Source organism: Pelodiscus sinensis, chromosome 12 (assembly GCF_052426305.1).
Source record: "Pelodiscus sinensis isolate ZL-2025 chromosome 12, ASM5242630v1, whole genome shotgun sequence".
In the NCBI taxonomy this organism is placed as follows: domain Eukaryota; kingdom Metazoa; phylum Chordata; order Testudines; family Trionychidae; genus Pelodiscus; species Pelodiscus sinensis.
In genome coordinates this window covers 47,980,755-48,000,740 of record NC_143063.1, presented here as the reverse complement: position 1 = coordinate 48,000,740, position 19,986 = coordinate 47,980,755, and the positions used below count along the sequence as shown (strand labels likewise).

The following is a 19,986-nucleotide window of genomic DNA, read 5'->3' as shown; positions in this document are numbered from 1 at the left end:
GAACACCAGCCAGAAGGCCACTTTTCCATGTAGAACCAGCAATGGCAGGTGCCCTTCATATTCTAATCTGGGGTGGGAAACCTTTTTTGGGTCAGGGGCTGCTGACCCAAAAATATATCTCCAGTCACGGGCCACACACAAATGAGAAGCAAACCCCCCCACCCCACCAAAAAAAACCCAAACCAACCAACCAAAAAACAAATACAACCCCGCCTTCTCCTAACTGAGAAGGAGAAAGACACTCCCCACGTTCCCCCCCTCACACAAGAGCCTAGGGAGGCCCAGCCTGTGACGTTGCATCGGGGAGCCCCGTGACCTTGCACCCCCCCATCCACAGCCAGATGTGACCCTCCACCAGCCAGTAGAGTAAAATTGGGTTTATTGTTTCTCCAAGATACAGCCCAGCATAGGTTTGATAGCATAGGCCAACAGCCCTAGTTCCCTTGGAGGGGGAGGGGTTCATAGGACCCTGAATCCCCTATACAGGTTTTTAGTCTCCTTCCTCTATGCTGCCCCATACTCCGACCTGCCCAGCTCCCAGGCCCTGCCCCCCAGCCAGGTGGCCGTCTCCATCTCCCTTCCTTTGTCTCTCCCCTGGGAAGAGCCTTGTTACCTGCTTGAGCTGGGAGTAAGTGTCTGGGCCAATACACATGTGGGTGAGTCAGTAGGAATCACACACCACAGCGCAGCCAGGTTGGGATACTGGGTTACAGATCAGACACCCCTCCACTACGTCACACAGCCTAATAGATTTTGTGTGCTCCAGCCTGTGGTGGGACAGTGGGGGGAGGGAGACTGAAGCACCAGCATGGGCTCCCCAATCTTGAGGAGGGGGTGGGGGGGACGGGCCCTGAGTTTCGAGGGCTGGATCCAGGCAAGCTCCTGGGCCTAAGGTTCCTCATCCCTCCTCTAATCTGAAGTTGCTTTAGCTCTCTGTTTACTGGCCAGCAAGAATACCCCCGTGGTTAGTTCATAGGATGTGAATGGTTAACCGCTGAACCCTCACTCAGTAAGGGTAAGGCTAACTGGTAGGGATGGTCGGAGGAGTCCCAGTTCATGGCAGGGTGCGTCTGGCCCGCCTGCCCTCTCCACTGCAGGCAGGGGCTGCTTTGACCAGCCAGCTGGAGCAGCTTTTGTCTGCAGCGGGGATGGGGGCGCTCCAGCTCCGCCAGCCACCATTCAATCAGTTAACCAGTCGAACAATGTTGAACCAGTTAACCTACTCAACGGGATTTTACATCTCTAGTGCACATCCCTTGAAAGCACTGCTTCTCCTATGTAGGGCAGCAGACAATAGGGACCCAAAGATCATATTCATCCTATCCCTGTTTGGTGCACCTCTGGTTAACCCCATTAAAATAGTACCAAGCAAAACCAAGCATCAATGAAGGAGCACATACCTTGGTGGTTGAGGTGACTTAGGTTTTGGTTTTTCTTTTTCCTTTTCACGTTCCCGCTCTCGGTCCCGGTCTCGATCTCTGTGCTGTCTGTCTTTTTCGTCTCGTTTCACTCGCTCCCTCTCTCTCTCCCACTCTTCTTTCCGTCGCTGCCGCTCCTTATCCCGTTCCCGCTCCCTCTCCCGTTCGCGTTCTCTCTGGCGGCGCTCCCGTTCCCGTTCTCTCTCGCGTTCCCGTTCCCGCTCCCGTTGGCGGCTCTCTCGCTCCCTTTCCCGTTCTCTCTCTCTTTCCTTGTGTAAAAACCCAAAAGAAATTTGATCAGCATTGCTGTGGGGCTCTCTCCTGACTAAGGACAGCATCTCAGATTCAGAACAATTTCACTAGCTCTCCAATGTTTCAGCAGGACGACAAATGGGGGGGGGGGGGGTACACAATGTTTCAGCAGGAGGACAAACAGGGGGGCAGGGGGGTGACACTGTTTCAGAATCATTTAGGAGCTGTATCAGAGGGGTAGCCGTGTTAGTCTGAATCTGAAAAGTCTGAATCTGAAAAAACAACAAGTCCTGTGGCACCTTATAGACTAACAGATTTATTGGAGCATCTGAGCAAGTGAGTCTTTGCCCACAAAAGCTTATGCTCCAATAAATCTGTTAGTCTATAAGGTGCCACAGGACTTCTTGTTGTTTTTTTGGGAGCTGCAGAATGACACAAAACACGGTCAGGCTCGTCACCTGAGTGCAAAGTGACCATTATATGCAATGCCAAGTTATAGCAATGGGTATTACGTTTCTTAAATACTCGTGTGTCCTGGTGAAAGAGTATCTGCGCACGTAACACACGCACTCGAATCCATCCTTTTCTTTCAGTCCCAGTGAACACCACTCACCCAGACTGGTCTTCATTCACATCCCACTTTTAGATTTGCTTCTTTCCAAGGCCCCCCAAATAGGGATGTTAAATTTAGTTTAATCAACTAATAGACTAGTCAATGGATTTTCCTGCCTTAACTCCACCGCTCCATCCCTGGGGCAGCTGGCTGGCCACTCCCAGGGTGGGTGGGACTCAAACCCACAACCCTTCCCTCCCAAAGCAAATGCCCTATCCCACTCAAGGACCCGCCACACCTCCCTACCTTCAGAGGGTCCCGTATCCTGTTTTCCTAATGCGGGAGCCAGCTCCATCGCTGGGGCAGCTGGTGTAGGCTGCCCAGCCACTGCCTGAGTGGGACTGAGCCCACCGCCTTGTGCTCCAGAGGCTATCCCTGAGTTCACTGGCGATCCCACTCCATCTCCCTACCTTGAGCAGGTCCTTTCTCCTGCTTTCCAGGGCCTGTGTTGGCTCTCCAGCTGCTTCCAGGGATGGGGCTTGAACACACCACTCTGCGCTCCCTGGGTAAATTACCTAGCCCCTAGTACACTCCAGAACCAGAGCCAGCTGGCTCTTAATACATTTAAAAAGCCGAGGCGCAGCATCTGGGACTGGGTGCGAGCTGGGAATCAGCTGATTCCCAGCTCAGGTCCATTCCCCTGCCCCTTGTGGAGTCGGTACTGGGAGGAACCAGCTTTTAAGTTGTCTCCTGATGCCCTCCTTTGCTGCCTCTATGGGGGGGGGGGAGGGGAGGAAGGGGGACACCACCACTACGACTAGCTGATTATCGGATAAGCTTTTGTTTATTGGATAGTTGATTAGTTACTTACATCCCTACCCCCAAACACTGTCCTGTCCATCAAATGCCTTCTCCAGCCCCAGGCGTAAGTGACAAAGGTTACTAAACGAACACCTTCAGTGACATGTGACACTGAGTTCTGCCTTGTCTAAAAGCGAGTGTGAATTCAGCAGGAGAGGGCCAGTACGTGTCTTGTACAGAGCCTTGCACATTGCCAGAGCATAACCGGATAAATGATTGAATGGTTTGGGAGACTGCTCTATACAGTGTGCCACAAGAAAAAGAAACTAATCGATTTAAAATAAACTCCTGCAAAGTACACAGCGGAAGACTGAGTACAAAGCTTAGAACAGGGAGCATATTACCTTACTTACTCTGTAGTTACGATATGGATCTGGATCTGTGTACTGTACCCTAAAGTTCTCATACTGCCCACCACGCCAGAACCGTTCGATATCATAATCATAATATGGGTCTGTATAGGAATCAAGCCTGTATTGAGAAAGAAGATGATTTACAAAGGTCATCTGCACATTAGGAAAACAGTGGCATTTATAAATGAAAACGCTAAGCATATTGACGGGAAAATATTCAGACTAACTACTATACAAAACAGTTCATTGATATGCATCTGGGAAAGGTGCAGAAAGCCTCTGAGAATTACACTAAAATCAAACTTAGAAAAACACGTGCTCATCAACACAATTCTACAGGTCAGATGCTGCTCTCAGTCCAACTGGGGTGAATGTAGAGAAACTCTCTTTGATTTCTATAGAGGTTACTTTCATATACACTTTAGGGATGTTTCATTTTGATCAATCAGACGACTGAGTAGTCGATGGAATTTCCATCGACTACTCGATTAGTCGATAAGGGGAGGGCGCTTGCTATCCCACTGCGCTTCTCCCTTTGAAACATACAAGAGCTGCCTGCAGCTCCTGTACATTTCAAAGGGAGAGACTCAGATGTTCCCGCTGCCTCTCTCCCCCCTTTGAAATACACAAGAGCCGCGGGTGGCTCCTGTACATTTCAGAGGGAGAGAGGCAGCAGGAACCCAGGCCAGCAGGGAGCAAAGCAGTCCCTGCTGGCATGGGTCCCCCTCTGTGCCTCTTCCTTTGAAATGTACAAAAGCTGCAGGCAGAGATGGTGCTGGGGAGAACCTGCTTTTAAACCAGCTCCCCAGCTTGTTCTTCCTCCACTTGCTGCCTTGCTGATAGAGGCAGCAAGAGGGGGAGTGACTAGTCGAGTTCCTACTCAACTACCCGCTTACATCCCTTCTATATTTACGTAAGGGTAACAGAGGCCCCCCTACCTCCCCATTTAGAGTTTATCATGTTTTCCCCATGAGCACATGTGCAGCTCCATCAAGGGAGGTTCTACATGGACGTGGAAAGTAGAACACACCCTGGAGTCTCCCATTGCTGCATCCGCAGAGGTGACGTGTATGGCACTTGTGAATGTCCCAGGAATGAGCATGTTGCAAGAGCTCTCTAGTGAGAGGAAAAATATGTGATGCTGGCACGGACATCACTTTTCAGTGCGTGCGAATCACTTATGCAACTCTGGCCCTTGAATTTGGAGCGTAGCTTCTCCAATGGAAAACAAGTATCACACCTCAGTGTAAAAACGCATTCGCAAGTGTTGTGCCCCCACCCCAAATGAAATTGCAGGAAGACCATCGTTTCTTTTGGGAGAAATGTCTAAAAGCTAGCAGTCCCCTAGCATATAAAGCTTCCTTCATTAGAACAGGTTTACTAACCCTATCCGGTATCTACAATTATGGCATGTACAACATACTACACTAAAAACATTCTGAATCTTTTTCACTGTTTGCGTTGTCACAGATGTACTTGTTGACAAGTATTTTGAAATAAAATTATCAAAATAATTGAAAGGAGAGTGATTAAATGATTATATTGTGTTATTTTGACAAAAACTATGCAGAATTTTAAAATGTTGTGCAAGGGATTTTAATTACTTTTGGTGGAGAATTCCCCCAGGGGTAAGGGTTCAAGTAGCTTCCCAGAACACAGGAGTCAGTGGCAAAAGTGAGATTAAAAATCAAGAAATCCTGCCTTCCAAATCCATAGTCAGTTCAGTAGCCCCTACTGAAAGGTAGGAAGGGCGACATTCTCCCGCTTCCTCCCCACACCTTTCGAATATAAGTGTCCAAAAATCTAGGGCAGAGGGAGAGCTGGGTGTTCTCACGGGAGCCAAGTCACTGCATGCATTTCTGTCAACACTTTTACATAGTTTAAGATTTCCACTTTTCTGCCTAACAATGGATCCAGCTCCAAATTACTGGTAGTATGTCTGATACTGAATTCAGCTCTCGACTGTTGGGCCACTAACAGAACAGGTTCCGTGACTCCCGACGTTCAGGAACAAAAATAGAATGGAATTTTAAACTACACCAAAGTAGAAATTCTGACTTTTCAACCCAGCCCCACCCGAAAGTCCTGTCTCTTCTCTCACAGAAACAAAAACCATTGCTTTGCCTTCTGCACGTATTTATAAAAATTACAGACAGAGTCACATTTTGCAGCCAGCCGCCACCATTGGCAGCATCCAAAAATGAAAATATAGGCAGACAATTGTTTAGCTGCATCCAACCTTGTGATAACTGCCTATGGCCAAGGAATTTTGAAAAAGTTGAAACAGAAGAAAATTAAGGGAACATTGTCTTACATTGGTATAGGGTTGAAATCAGAAAAAATTGCTTACCCATAGTTCACATTTTCTTTGATGTCCACCTCCCTATAATTTTTCAAAAGAGAAAAGAAAGGATTCACGAACCATTTAGCCTTCTTTGTATGTCACAAGACAACCCAGCTATCCACATTATGATTCAAATAATCAAATTAGGATTTGCTGTGACAGGCTACTTCACTCTAACTATGATTAAGGGCTTAAAATTGCTGACATTTTCCAAGTTAAATGTAATGGCTCAACACACAAGCTTACTAAGGAGAAAAAGTTGCTTCCTATACCAATCTGGTTACATAGAACTATGCCTCTTCAATTTCCTGAATGAACTGGAAGGTCACTTTGCAGCATTCAATTCATTATAGTTTTATTAATTCAGTTCTGTTCAACTCTGCTGCCCACAAATCTAAGGTTAAACTGTTTCTCTTTAAGGACAGTGCAGTGCCTAGCAAAATGAGGCATAGATCTGGATAGGGTCTCTGATGCGTATTATTGCAATACAGTAAAACAGCAGCTTGAATATTTGCCGATTTTACAAGGCAGCTTTCATACAATGGTAAAATCCAGGCTGAAATCACTTAAGTGTTTAAGAATCTAATATCTGTGTTGTCACCACTAGCATTAACAGATTGACTACGTGTACTGGTTACATGTGGAAGTTTTTCAGAATCAAATGGGGTGGCATGAATCTGTGTTTACATCACACACCCTGTCAATACCTGTCCCGGGGAAGCCAATGATTCAACCCGCAGACCAAATTTGGTGATGAATTGTGGTCAGGTGCCACTTATAACACGTTGTGCATATGCTAAATCAAGACTCCAAATAAAAATCAGGTTGCAGGATGACTGGGGTTAGCTTTTACTGTATAAGCAGCATTTACGGTTCTGCAACAACCTGCCAAATTGAGACATGGTCCCACCCATGGTAAAAAGGCGGAAAAGGAATTAGGTTTAATTCCAGGGCAAATTTGTGCCTAACCAACCAACCAGTTTGATTTGGCCTGCTTGTGTTTTCATTTCCTACAGAGTCAAACAAGCTGGCACCAATGCTTGGCAAATGTATCCTCGTATGGTGATCAGTCATCTTTCCATGCCACGCACATGTGTACACCAGGGCGCATCCTTTAGTTCCAGCAGAACTGATGCTTTAATTTTTTTTAAAATGATTTTCTAGCCCTTAGGAGTTCAAAAAGCCAAAACCCCAACTCCTGAAGGTAACGGATGTCCTGTCGCCTGCTGGGGTCTCCAGGCAGGCAGCCAGCAGCACTGGAGAGCGGCTAACGGCTGCCAGTCACCAAAGTGGGGTGCTGACGCCATCACTCCCCCCTAGTTTTACCCCACAAAAATCCTGCAGGTTTGATGCTTCAGGTTTAAGACACTTCCCACTGCCCCTAAATCTTCCTGCTCTGCATGTCCTGACTGCAGGGAGGTAAAGTCGTCTGGTTAGTGAATTCTCAAATGATTAATCCAGGGCTGGCTAAGATGTCAGAGGCTATCTTAGTGCCGTGCCAACCACACTTGTTGCGCTCAGACTTACAGTGTGAGTACTGCTGCTCTGATGATGCAAGGGATTGGCGCGCGCGCGCGCACACACACACACACACACACACACACACACACACACACACACACGCGCGCGCGCGCGCACACATCAACTTTTTAGCGCAGGTTTGAGCTGTGTAAATAGCAATGGAGCACAAATCACTAGTGCTGAAGAAATAAGGCTAAAAAAGTATACAAGGAAAACCTGTGACACTTACTTGTAACGGTTAACCGTTACCCAAGGGGAGGGGTGAGCCACTGGCTCCCAGACCATGTGGGCTGTGAGTTGGCAGTATCAGGCTGTGTGGGGGGGTGGAGGGGAAGAGGAGGAGATAGGGGGCTGGAGCAGTCCTTGTCTGCAGCCTGGCTATGGCAGGTGGGGAGGAGGGAAGAGGGGGTACTCTACCCAGTGGGCTGAAACAGGCCCCTCACCCATCCCTGTGTAATCAGTTAAGTGGTTAAACTTAACTTTTGACTGGTTAACTATACAAACGGGATTTTCCATCCCCTGTAACAGTAGGGATACTCAGGGCTGTGTATTTCAACACACCTAGCGCAAAAGGTTTAGCTGAGGACTGGCATGCAGGGATTCCTTCCCACCCATTCGCTCCAAAAACCCAGGGGGCAAGCACAAAGCCACATCTTACGCTGGGTCTCGGACATCTCTAGTGATGCGATAATTCCAGTCCCTGAAAAATTCATTTTCTTTATCAAATTCACGTTCATCTTCTCCAATAGTCACCGTAAACCGCTTCTCTTCAAAGTCAGGCTCCTGCTCTTTTCTCATTGTTGCCTTTTTTAACACCTGTCACAAGGCACAATAAAAAGCTTTTGAAGGTAACACCATTTTCGAGACGCAGAGGGCAAAGATTAGCTTACTAATGGTACATCGGCACAAGTGAGGGGCCTGCTGCCTAGTTAACCTGTCTCTCTTCAGTTCAATTCTCAAGAACAGTTTGGGGTTGGATATTTACTCGTTGCACATGTATATGTGAGTTAATAGGATAGCGAAAAAGATGGATCGGGCAGCCGGATGGGTGTGATCGGTAAAAGGCTTTCCAGAAAGTTAGACACACAGCCTCTTAATAGGGTTGCCAGGTGTCTGGTTTTGAACCGGACAGTCTAGTATTTGAGCTTTCTGTACAGGAAACAAATTGAGAAAATAGAAATGGCCGGTATTTTCTAAAGAAGAAATCATGTAATGTCAAGTGTGTCTGGTATTTTTGTTGAAACCATCTGGCAACCCGACCTCCTAAAGGAAGCAGCAGTGACACAAAGGCACATGGTACCTGCTCGCAAACAGTTCTGCTGCATTAGGGATTTGAGCATGGTGCCCCTGACTCTGCAGGAGCAATCTCCTCTGACTAGTGCTGATGGGAAAAAGAAAGCTGGAAACTCTCTCTGCTTGACCAGCGGACTGTCAGTGTTCCCGTTAATGTGCGCGCCTGTGTAGCCACGCACAAAAAATTCTTCCCCCATCTACCTCTTCAGACGGCATGGTGAGGGGGCCTGCTCCGGTGGAAGGGGCTGCCACATGGCAGGGAGGTTGGGGCCTGTTCTGGCAGCTAGGGCCAGGAATGGGACCTGCCACATGGCAGGGAAGGGGGATGGGAGGGAAGCATCTGCTCCGGCGGCTGGGAACACGTGTGTGTGTAAATAAATCAGGTACCATGGTGGCACACGTCCAAATCAGCGCACATGACTTCAATATTGGCGCACAACTCAAAACTCATTCTGCGCATAGTTGGAAAAATCTTAGAGGGACACTGACTGTCATGTTACACAACATGTAGGTGTCTGTTGGGTTAAACACCCAAAAAGGCTCCCTCAAAAGATAAAAAAAAGGGATCAAGTTACTCATCCCAGAAAGGTTCAGGTGAGTGTCACAGAAACATCTTACCCATTGAAAAAACAAATCAGACTGGAAGTAGAGGCTACACTCTGACTCCACTTCACAGCCTCCACTGAGCAGAGACACAAGACCACTCGAAGAGTCAAAGTCATTCCCAGAGGCTTTGACTATATTGTCCTTCTCCCACCACAGTAACACACACAGGCTGACCGAGTGAAAGTGGTAAGCCTATGTCACGAAGGACTCTTTCACCTCTTTAGCATGCCGGAGTCCTCTCTCCCAGGCACTTTCTGTTGGAGGGTCTGGAGGGGGTGGAGGCAAAATTTCATCAACGACAGGTGCACCCTGTTAGAAAAATAAGAAACAGGACAGACACAGGCTATTAGAAGTAGTTGGAAAAACGTGCTTTGTGAAGGTTAACCAGTATCCAGGCAAAACGTCAATGGGGCACACATGGAACGTTACTGCCATTTGCCAGGGGTTGTAAAAAGCACCTTCTTAAAAATTATACATCCCACAAGAACATTTGAGTTTGCTAAATTAATGGCCCAAATAACACAAATCCTTAGAACATAAGAACGGCCGTACTGGGTCAGACCAAAGGTCCATCCAGCCAGTGTCCTGTCTCCCGACAGTGGCCAATGCCAGATGCCCCAGAGGGAGGGAACACAACAGGTAATCCTCACGTGATCCCTCCCCTGTCATTCATTTCCAGACAAATCGTCACCCCCTGCAATGCAGCGGCAGATCTAAACAGGTAAGAAGCGCGGAGGTGGCGAATGCAAAGCGATGTATTCATACCCAAGGGTTTGCCGGCATCAGTGGGTGAGGACCAATGGGAGGTGCACCGTTGGGTGAGAAAGGATCCGGTTTGGAGATCAGGGAGTAGTTTCCTTTGTCGTTCACACCAGGATGGATAAACCTACAGTTCATTCCCCAAGTACAGTGACCTGTGGGAAAGCAGAGAGCTCTCATTAAAATGCGGCACAGAACAGTCAGACACCTGAAGGCTATGAACGCTTGTTCCGTTCCAGATCTATGTGAAGTCTCCCAGGAGAGAACATCTCTGATTTTCAGACAGGACCTTTCTGCTCCCCGCCTCGGTCCAGGGTCACTTTCCTTGAGAGTACTCGGCAAAGCCTTTGATCCTAAGCTTTCCTGACAGATGAATACAGTTGGGCTCCTGGCTAAGTGAAAAAGGAGCCTCCCCCCCGACTCTGGTGGGTTGGGAAGATAACTACGTGGGTTATGAGCCAGTGAGTGGTGTTTGTATTTTATAAGTCAAAAGTGCTTAGAGCATTGTTAGGAACTGTTATAGCTCAAAATTTAATAACGCAGCAAGAAGTTTAAAGGCCTCAGATGGAGTAAAACAGACAGGCTTGTGGGGCAGGGAGGAAAAATAAAACCCAAGCCCTTCTATTAGAGGATTCTGCACAGCAGCAGGAGATGAGGTGTTCTCAGGAGGCCAGAGACAATGTTTAACATCTCTCTGAAAGTCTACTCCGGATGCTGTAATGGGTTAGCTGACGTTATCGTACCATGGGGAGCTCGGGTGTTTGTGATGCGATGAAGATATGGTCTACTCCTGGTTTGAATTTAGCTCAGGTTAGTAGGTAACAAAACTTGTTTTCCCCCGCTCTAGCCCCTTGTGTGAAGCCAATTGATGGACCTTCAGCAGAGGTCCCACAGGTCTCTGTGTCACACAACAACACTAAAATCGCAAGCTTGATTGGCGGTCTCGGCATCAGCGCCGAAAAGTTAATGGGAAACAGAAATCTATCCACATTGTCACCCCAAGGGTGGGGACACGGTGGCAGGACAGCACACAAGAAGTGTCACTGACACTACCTGAGATGCATCACTTCTGTGTTCAAGGGACAGTCTAAGTTACCAGTGAGGTTTTTATAATGGGATCACAAACAGTGCTCAGCAAACCTGAGTCATTGGTACGGCCATGTTTTCCACGAGGGCTAGTGCGCCCTCTTCAGGAACTTTACAAAACGGACACCACTGGAATATACTTGAACACTTGCAGTAAAGGTATAAGATTTGAAAGTTGAATGCAGGGACTCCTATCTACACAGACCGGTTTCTATTTCCTATTTAAATGTCAAGTGCAAGGGTTACTCCTGGCAAATAAGAGGTGCTAGTGCATGTGACAGAGTGGCTATGAATCAGGCTGTTCTACTACAATGGGTTATAAACACACGTTATTTCACTGAAGCCGTTATTTACCACAATGGATTGATGTGGCCACAGCACAGGACACTTGGCTTTCTGAGAAACTGACTGCAGAGACTAGAATTTGAGCATCGGACATCCCACAATGAGGCTTTTAGCTTGGCTCCTGTTTGGCAATACGTCTACAACTCTCTTGTACCAGGGAAGGCAGAAAGGAAATCAAGATCACCTAAACAAAGCTGACATCAGAAGAATGAATCTTTGGCAAAAGAGTGTGACATGATGCAATCTGAACTTTCACATGTTAAGATAAGTGACGTGCTCAAAATACTTCCGATCTATTGTGGAGCAAAGTGATTAAACAACGCTAAGAATGAAAAAAAAAAACCCAAACAACTATGCCCAGGGAAAAAACACCTGGTACAGAGGAACACACCCCTTCCAACGACATCACTATCAAACTCATGACAGGAAACAATTAGACACAGGAAGCCATTCAATGCAACCGGTGAGCTAATCTTAGCTCTTACCTCTTGGAAAAATCCCAACCGAATCCCTTTGTAGCCTTTGCTCAACATAGCAGCGTAAGCAAGTCTTTCCACTCCTCTTTCTAGTTTTATTTTAATTCATTTCCTTAATTTACCTTTTCTATTAAAATAAAAGCATTTGGGTGAACACAACTTTAAGGGGAAGTTGAAGGAACTATGTCTAATATGGCCAATATTCAATTCTGTTAAAAACAAGGCTTTAGAAAACCTAGTTTCTATATCTTTTGAAGAAATTCCATGGGAACAGATTTTATTTTTTAAACATCCTCTACAGTCTTTGCAACAATGTACTAGCAATGAGAACTTAAGTGAAACTGATTAGTTTATTTTTAATGGTTAAGATGAAGAAAATGCAAAAAGCAAACTGAAAGCACAAATGCATTAGTTTATAAACTTTTACTAAGTTTCAGGTGTTGTATGTAACAGAGACAAGATAATTTGTTTCTTAAAATTATGATTTTTCACTCACGAGTACTCCTCTTTAATCCCAAACTATAAGACATTAGATCAAAGACATCCAAAAATTCCGCTACATAGTTAGCTTTGAGCACTCAACAGCCAACCTTCAACTGATCTGTCACAAATCTATCCATCTACTCACTAGCGGTCTTCTACTATGAGAACTAGCCACTTGCGATGTTATTGCCATCTCTTCGCCCGATTTGATCAACGTGCAAAAGCTTGTGCCCATTGATTTCTGACAGCAGGGTCTGCTTGTTTTCAATAACTGAACGTAAGCATTTGTTGTTTTCCACCCCAGAGAGATGTATGAGTTTTTGCCAGTACCACATCTCAAAGACTTTAATTTTCTTCGTCAGCAGTGTTAGCTTCCTACAATTCACCTCCTTAAATCACTATGGAAAAAGTTAAACTTTACAAAGATTTGATTGTGAACATTGAGAGACCATCATGTTTCCAAACTTCTGTAAGGGAAGCCACTGCTAATGAGCCATTCCTAATCCTGTTCTGATTTCTTTGGGAAGGCTTCCTGGATGCTATGTACGAGCTTCGATAATTACATTTGCACGACTACCTCGAAAACTTAATCATGCTGTCTGGCTATTCGATTTTTGTTACCCATGTCAACAAGCCTCATTCAGGGAGAGTCCATATTAAAAACCAACTCCAACATCTCTTGCCTTCCCTCCATGGCTATAGCAAAGAGCATCATGTCATCAGCTATCAGAGGCAGGTTAAGAGGTGTGCACCAGCTCCTTCCACTTTATCCAAACCTTGCAGAACTTGTCTCCGAACCAAGTCTGCATAAATGTTAAAAGGCTTGGGGGCAGAATATGTTTGTTTCACAGCTGCCCAGTGGAAAACCAGCTGCTATCAACTGTTGCTGTTCCCACCATGGTCTGTTATTGGCACTAGAGACTTGCAAGGCATTCATGGAGATGTTTTGGAACCCCCATGTCTGCCAGTATCTTCCAAAGACAATCACTTCCTCCAAGCGGTACCAAACACTTTTGTGTAGTCAATGAAACACAGGAGCGATAGGGGATTCAACTCCTTGCATTTTTCAGTGCTACTCAGGATGTTCGTGATTTGATCGCGTGCGCCTTGTCTCTCACCGAAACAGGGTCAATGCGGCGGTAGTTCTGCTTCTATTGTTCCTTTATGCAGAGCCAAATTTTGCTCATGTGTGATAACAGGGAGATAATGCAATTGTTACTACATCCTGTTATGGCTCCTTTTTCTGATAAGAGCAGAAAGATTCCACTCATCCAGTCATTTGGTCAGTTTCTAATCATCCATACCTCCCTGCAAATTTGCCATGAGATCAGTCACTTTTAACAGTTCTGATAGGTTATCTACTCTGGGTGTTTTATCAGGCTTCTTTTTTTTAAAAAAACAGCAGGTGCTACTTCCTGCTGCAGGATTAATGGGTCTCGCTCCATACTCTCCTTTTAGTCCTCTATTTTACGTGGCTTTGATGAGGCACACATATGTCGTGGTAACCCCTCCACCGGCATTTAGCATTACCATCTTCTGTGAGGAGGACTCTGCAACACGATCTTTTATTATGAAGGCCATAAAGACTTACATCTTCATTAACCCAGTTTCCATTGTGTCATATTTTCACGGGGCTAATTTTTTTGATTTTCTGCACTGAAGGAAAAAATGTTCTCTTCCTGGACTACATTACTCTGAATCAGGTGCTCCGTGCTCGAAGGGAAACCACCATTCCTGACATAATCATTCAGTCCTGATGCTAGATCTGCCTTTAATACCGTCCCTCTTTGGAATGCTATTTGGACAGTTTCTAAACAAACGTTCTGCATTTCAGAACAGAGCATTATTCCTCTCTAACGCATAGAATGTAATATCTGAAAAACATTTTAAGCAATATTTCCACCATGAAGATGACGGCAGAAGGGATTTCTTATTTCAAGGTGTGGTAATTTCAAGGCATCCCACACTTAAAGCAGAAGTTGATAGATATTTTGCATGTTGGCCCTGACAAAAATCAGCATCTGGCTATTCCGGGGACGGGGACGGGGGGGCAGCAGAGGGAAGGTGAACTAGAGCAGTGGTTCCCAATCTTTTTTATATGGTGGACAGGCAAATCCATTCACAAACTTGTGGTGCGCCAATAACATTTTGTGTGCATATTTGCATATTCATTATGTAAATAATGAATATGCAAATAAAATGTTACCTGTCCATCTAGACCAGGGTTTCCCAACCTATGGGTCGCCATTACATTTCAAAAGGGTCGCCAAGTGTCTCCCCAGGTGGCTCTGCCTCCCTTCCTCCCACCGTTTTTGAATTGCCTTGGGTCACCAAGTCTTCCTGAATTGTCAAAATGGGTCCCATCTGGAAAAGATTGGGAACCCTGATCTAGACCCAGCCCAGACCCTTGCTTCCCAGGCCCTAACATCCTTTGACCCCACCTCCCACCCCTGCACTCCCCAGAGCCAGGCTGCCCCCTCTAGGGAGCGTGGTCGTTACTGCTGCGTGGGCTGGGGGAGTGGCCGTTGGCAGCACGCACACTCCTTCCTCAAGCGCGTCTCATGCCCCCATGGTTAGAGGCAGGGGGGAGGGAGAGTGCAGAGTCCTGGCTGGGCCACCACCTTACTTGATTGGGAGGGGGTGAAAAGAGGGAGGCACCTCCTACTATCCCTCCTCCTGCCACTGCCTGAGCCCCGGGCAAATCAGCCTCCACAGCTGCTGGAGCTGAGCTGCCATGAACAGCCAACTTGAGATCTGGCAGCCACTGCGGCCCAGCAGTTCACGGCCTGGCACTGGTCCACGGCCTGGCAGTTGGGAACCACTGATCTAGGGTAATGCCTGGGGCAGCGTGTCTCACGTGACCAGTAGTCGAACAGTTGCACAACTGAACCAGAGAAGATGCAAAGAGCTTGATGCCATCCCTCCTGCTGAACATGTTGTTACCTTTCATGAAGAATCGGCAGGTGGGACGTGGCCTCACTTTCCTGTCGCTGGGATCTTTAACTTCACCCTCCTCCAGATCATCATCCTGCAAGGCACAGAAGCAAAAGATGCTTAATGGAGTCAAGTCGTCATGAAACCCACCGACTCTTTCACAGTAAAATCAAAGCCAGCAACTCCTAAGTTTCAGAGAATGTGCATCCCGGGGCAAACAGGAACACGGCAGCATGACACATGCTGTGCACCTTCATGTAGGGGAGCAAGCGTATTAATTCTAGTGTTCCAGGGAGGACTGGACTCTTGCAAGCATCAAGAGCATCTTAGTATTGAGATCAGACTTCAGAGTCCATGTTGCACCCATTTTCAAGTTTTAAAATGGGGCAAACCTGAGTGGATGTTAGGAAAACGATAGAGCAATATCACACTGATTTATCTTCAGTTCCTCTTTAGTTTATATCTTCAAAAATGCATGTTCAATTACAAGAGAGACAGTGTTGCATACAGACCAGCCGGAAACAACTGGTGAGGAGAGTGGATACAGATGTCAAGAACCTACACAAGAAGTTCTGGAGACAATTTCTGAATTATAACATACATATGAATGTGCCTCTTTATAGTGGGGAGTGACAGAATCTCACAAACAGCTTTGCAGGAAGGAAGTTAAATCTGTTGCTTTCAAAGACCCCTGCTGCAGCAGGTAAAACACATTCCCCGCCCCACTATTCCTACCCTTCTATTATTTAACAGGGGGCTCAGGAGTTCAGCGTGAGTCAAAGTAGGGATGTTACATTTTGATTAATCAGCTAATTGAGGAGTCGATGGAATTTCTATCGACTACTCGATTAGTCAATAAGGGGGGGCGCTCACTATCCTGCTTTGCCTCTCCCTTAGAAATGTACAAGACCCTGCGGCTCCTGTGCATTTCCAAGGGAGAGAGGCAGTGGGAACCAACGCAGCAGGAACCTAGGACAGCAGAGCAAAGCAGTCTCTGCTGGCAGGGGTTCCCCTCTGTGCCTCTTCCTTTAAAATGTACGAGAAATGGACATTTCAAAGGGAAAGGAGCAGCAGTGGACCCGGCAGGAGTGGGACTATTTCAATCCCCGCTTGTGCAGTTTTCCCACTGGCCCGTGCCTCCCCTGCTCCCCACAGAGACAGTGCTCCACCAGCACCGGCTCCTGCTTCCCATCCCTTGCTGCCTCTCTGACAGAGGCAGCAAGGGGGGAGGGGAGGGAGGAAGTGACTAGTCGAATTCCCACTTGACTACCCGATAAGCCTTTGCTTATCGGCTAGTCGACTCGTTGCTTAGATCCCTACAAAGCACTGCTCAGAATGGAACTCAGCACAAACCCAGTGTGCACAGGCAGAACCTTAGGAAGATGGAGTGCACAGGAGCTGCCTAAGTTGCTTTCAAGATGAGTCACCTGGGAAGATTAGACCTCAAAACGAGATGTGTGAAATGAAATATACCTCCCCAGAATAAAACAAGTGTAGCTGCACAGAGGCGGCTTCTGTTCTTCTCCAGGGAAATGCTTTTGGAAAAAACTTTCAGCCACTTGGATCTGTCAGGTCAAGGGGGAAGGAAATGGGCCACGTGACCTGGGACGTCAAAGGCACTAGGGGTTTTGGCTCTCAAGAGCAGCCGCAGTTGCGACTAAGGGCTTCTCTACATGACAGCTGGGAGCATGAGTCCTCGCTTGGGCAGACGGACACATGCCCACTCTCCTGGAGTCAGCATGCTAAAAGTAGCAGGGTAGCCACTGGCTGCATGAGCAATAGCTCAGTTTAGCCACCTATCGACAAACACGCATGGACATCCTGGGTACATACTCAAGTAGCAAGCCCAAGCTGCTGCCCGTGTGACCCATGGCTACACTCCTATTTTTAGCACGCCAGCTCAGGCAGAGCTACTGTGTGTGTCTGTCTACCCATTCTGGAAAGCATTCTCCTGACTGTAGTGTAGCCCTGCCCAAGAAGGTACTGGAACCTTCACTTGTCTCTCTCAGCTTCCCTACAATATTTTCACATTGTGGAACATCTTCATAGACCATTGGCAATCATAACATCCCCGTAACACAGGGATGGGCAAAGATTTTTGACTGGGGACTGCCTCAGAAATTTCTGAAGTGGCCGTGAGGCTGCCCTAGAAGGGGTGGGGCCTCAGGCGGAAGGGGCGGGGCTAGGACACTTCCGTGTTTCCCCACTCACATACCTTGGTTGGTCTCAGGGTGGGGAGTGCGCAAAGTCTTTGCTCTCCCCGCGCTCCCCAAAGAGAACCTTCAGCTGTTCAGAACAGCTGGCAGTTCCCTCTAGGTAGCCGTGCTCCTGGCGGTGGGAGAATTCATGTGCTCCCCCGGCTGCTCCCAGGTCAATCAGGGCCTGGGGAGGGGGAGCACAAGAAGTCTCTTGCTTCCTACCCCCGCCCTGCAAGGGAGCGCCGTGCCTAGAGTCAACCGCCAGCTGAGCAGCAGCTGGCGGTTGACTTTAACTTCTCCTGCCCGGCAAGGGGTTCAGCAGACTTCACGCACTCCCCTATGCCCCCAGGCCAATCAGGGCTGGGGGGTGGGGTAGTGCACAGTCTCCCCCCACCCTGATTGGCCTGGGGGTAGAGGGAGTGGCAGGGCCTCCACAGGCTGGATCAACTTGTTTGGCGGGCCGGATCTAGCCCACAGAGTCCCTTTTGCCCACCCCTGCTGTAACAACTACAATGCTTCCTTACATGGAAAACTTATAAGGAAAACGTTTTACGTATTTTTAGCCATGTTACACCTGGAAACCAGGGGAAACCTCTGCTTGGCACTGGATAACCCCGCTCTCCAGGGACCCATTGCACCATCTCTCAGTTACTTTGGGCCAGAGCTCATTTTGAAAAATGTTTGCAAATGGGGCACACATTTAAATCTTGTGCTAGCTTTTCTTCTCCATCAAGCTAAAAAAGTCTGTAAACAGAATAAACTGCAAACAAATTAACCCTCCCTTTCCCCCCATAAAAAAAGAGATGGGTCTTGCATTCAACAGAATGTGAATGGTATCGCCAGCTTAACTCAGTTCCTTTCAGTAGAACTGTATGACATCTTTGCAAAGCTAGTGCTTGAACAAAAGGGAAAGCATTTGATTCTTGTTAGACCACACAGAATTAGACAGCTGGGATCTCCGTTATAAGCAAATGTATGAAAGCCATTCAGAGTGCAAGTTCGTCTTGAATATTAGTGTGCACAGAGGTCCCAGGAATTCCTATGAATCAGGAGGAAAGATTTAGTATTGTATTAAGAAGCATGTTAAAAATTTATTTTAAAATTTTAGGGATCTAGTACATTTAATTGCTTGGGTTCTCCCAGACTAAGGATTTCCGGTAATATATTACACAGCTATGTCTAACCTACAATGAAACTGAGTCAGAACAGTTGAAAATATATCATGGATTTTATCAGATCATCTTCCACTGAGGAAAACATCACATACATGATCCTGACCACTTATTTAGCCAAAGCAAAATGGGATTAAACCAACAAAGAAAACTCAAGATATTGTCAGAGGATTGCTGAGTGGGGTGTGAAAAGTTTTGTTCTGATCTTTGGCTAGGAACTGAGTCGTTCAGCAGATTAAAGCAAACAGGAGGACAAGTGGCCAATGCAGAAAAGATCAATTTTTTTTCCTGCACTTCTACTGGATTAAAAAAAACCTGAGGTCTTTTAGACAAAGCTCTAATAAGCTAAACCCTCTGTCATTCACCAACATGTCCTGAACATTTTACCACCAATAGGGGGAGTTCAGCCAGACATCAGTGCATAATGTGGGATCTATGCTAAATTCAGCTAATGCTGGTCTACCATAGTTTCCACTGAGATATGAACCTCTTCTCCAGGAAACGTCACTGCCAGCTTCAGCCCAACTGGAAAGCCAAATGAAATGACAGACTATTATTTTGTTTGTCTCCTCCAATTAACTTCCTCTCCGTTAGTCTTCAATGGAGAACATCCTACTTTTCCCACCCTGACTTTCAAGTTCTCCAGTCAGGATAATCTTCCTTGGCTGAGTAGGACTGGAAATTACTACTTTCCAAACTCACTGTTTCCTTGCTTGATTAATTGAGAGATGCTGCAGTGACAAACTTTCCCTGCCCAGTTGTACCTGTTGCATGGGGAACAAGAAACAGAGGCAAGAAACTGCACTTGGGTCTCTGACAGGAATTAATACTAGCCACTTTGCATTTATAATTTAAATGCTGCCTAACGCTCCTAGTAGTCACAGGGAAGTGAGGTCTAAACCCACAGGAAGGATTCTAGTCCCTACTCTGTGGTGCTGAGAAAGTCTCCTCCATCTGTAAAATGGAAGCAGTTGTACACAGGGTGACTGAAGAGTGTTGCTGTACTAAGTAAGTGTGTTCCTAATGGGATTCATCACTTGGCCTTTCTGTGTACAAACTCCGATCAGTCCTCACAGGGAGCGGGCACCACCAAAGCGGCAGACAACAACTTACTCCAATTGCCAGCTACGTGTGTTATGTTGTTTGTACAGTGCCTAGCACAAAGAGGTCATGCCACATGGTCCATCTGCAAGAGCCATTCCAGCCTGGTAGGCTAACAACGTACAAGTGAGGGCATAGCTTACAAGCACCTAGAATGTGGCTAACTAACATGGTGCTAGCATCATCCAAAAGTCCTTTGTGAGCGTAACATAAGAACTAGGGGTCACCGAG

At 46.8% G+C, this 19,986-nt stretch overlaps 1 protein-coding gene across 9 annotated transcripts in view; it reads right to left on the bottom strand.

The window, feature by feature from the left end:
- Nucleotides 1-19,986, bottom strand: part of ZC3H18 (zinc finger CCCH-type containing 18) — a 67,461-nt gene that overhangs the window by 35,638 nt on the left and 11,837 nt on the right. For 7 of the 9 annotated variants that reach the window (XM_075939891.2, XM_089781552.1, XM_089781551.1 and 4 more), the window contains exons 3-9: nucleotides 15,294-15,378; nucleotides 9,967-10,115; nucleotides 9,418-9,510; nucleotides 7,961-8,118; nucleotides 5,788-5,820; nucleotides 3,429-3,555; nucleotides 1,401-1,687 (exon numbers count right to left, since the gene is read on the bottom strand). In XM_075939891.2, the coding sequence (XP_075796006.2) occupies nucleotides 1,401-1,687; nucleotides 3,429-3,555; nucleotides 5,788-5,820; nucleotides 7,961-8,118; nucleotides 9,418-9,510; nucleotides 9,967-10,115; nucleotides 15,294-15,378 (932 nt within the window). The remainder of the gene's footprint in view (nucleotides 1-1,400; nucleotides 1,688-3,428; nucleotides 3,556-5,787; nucleotides 5,821-7,960; nucleotides 8,119-9,417; nucleotides 9,511-9,966; nucleotides 10,116-15,293; nucleotides 15,379-19,986) is intronic. The other 2 variants (XM_089781547.1, XM_089781549.1) reach the window with 1 other exon arrangement.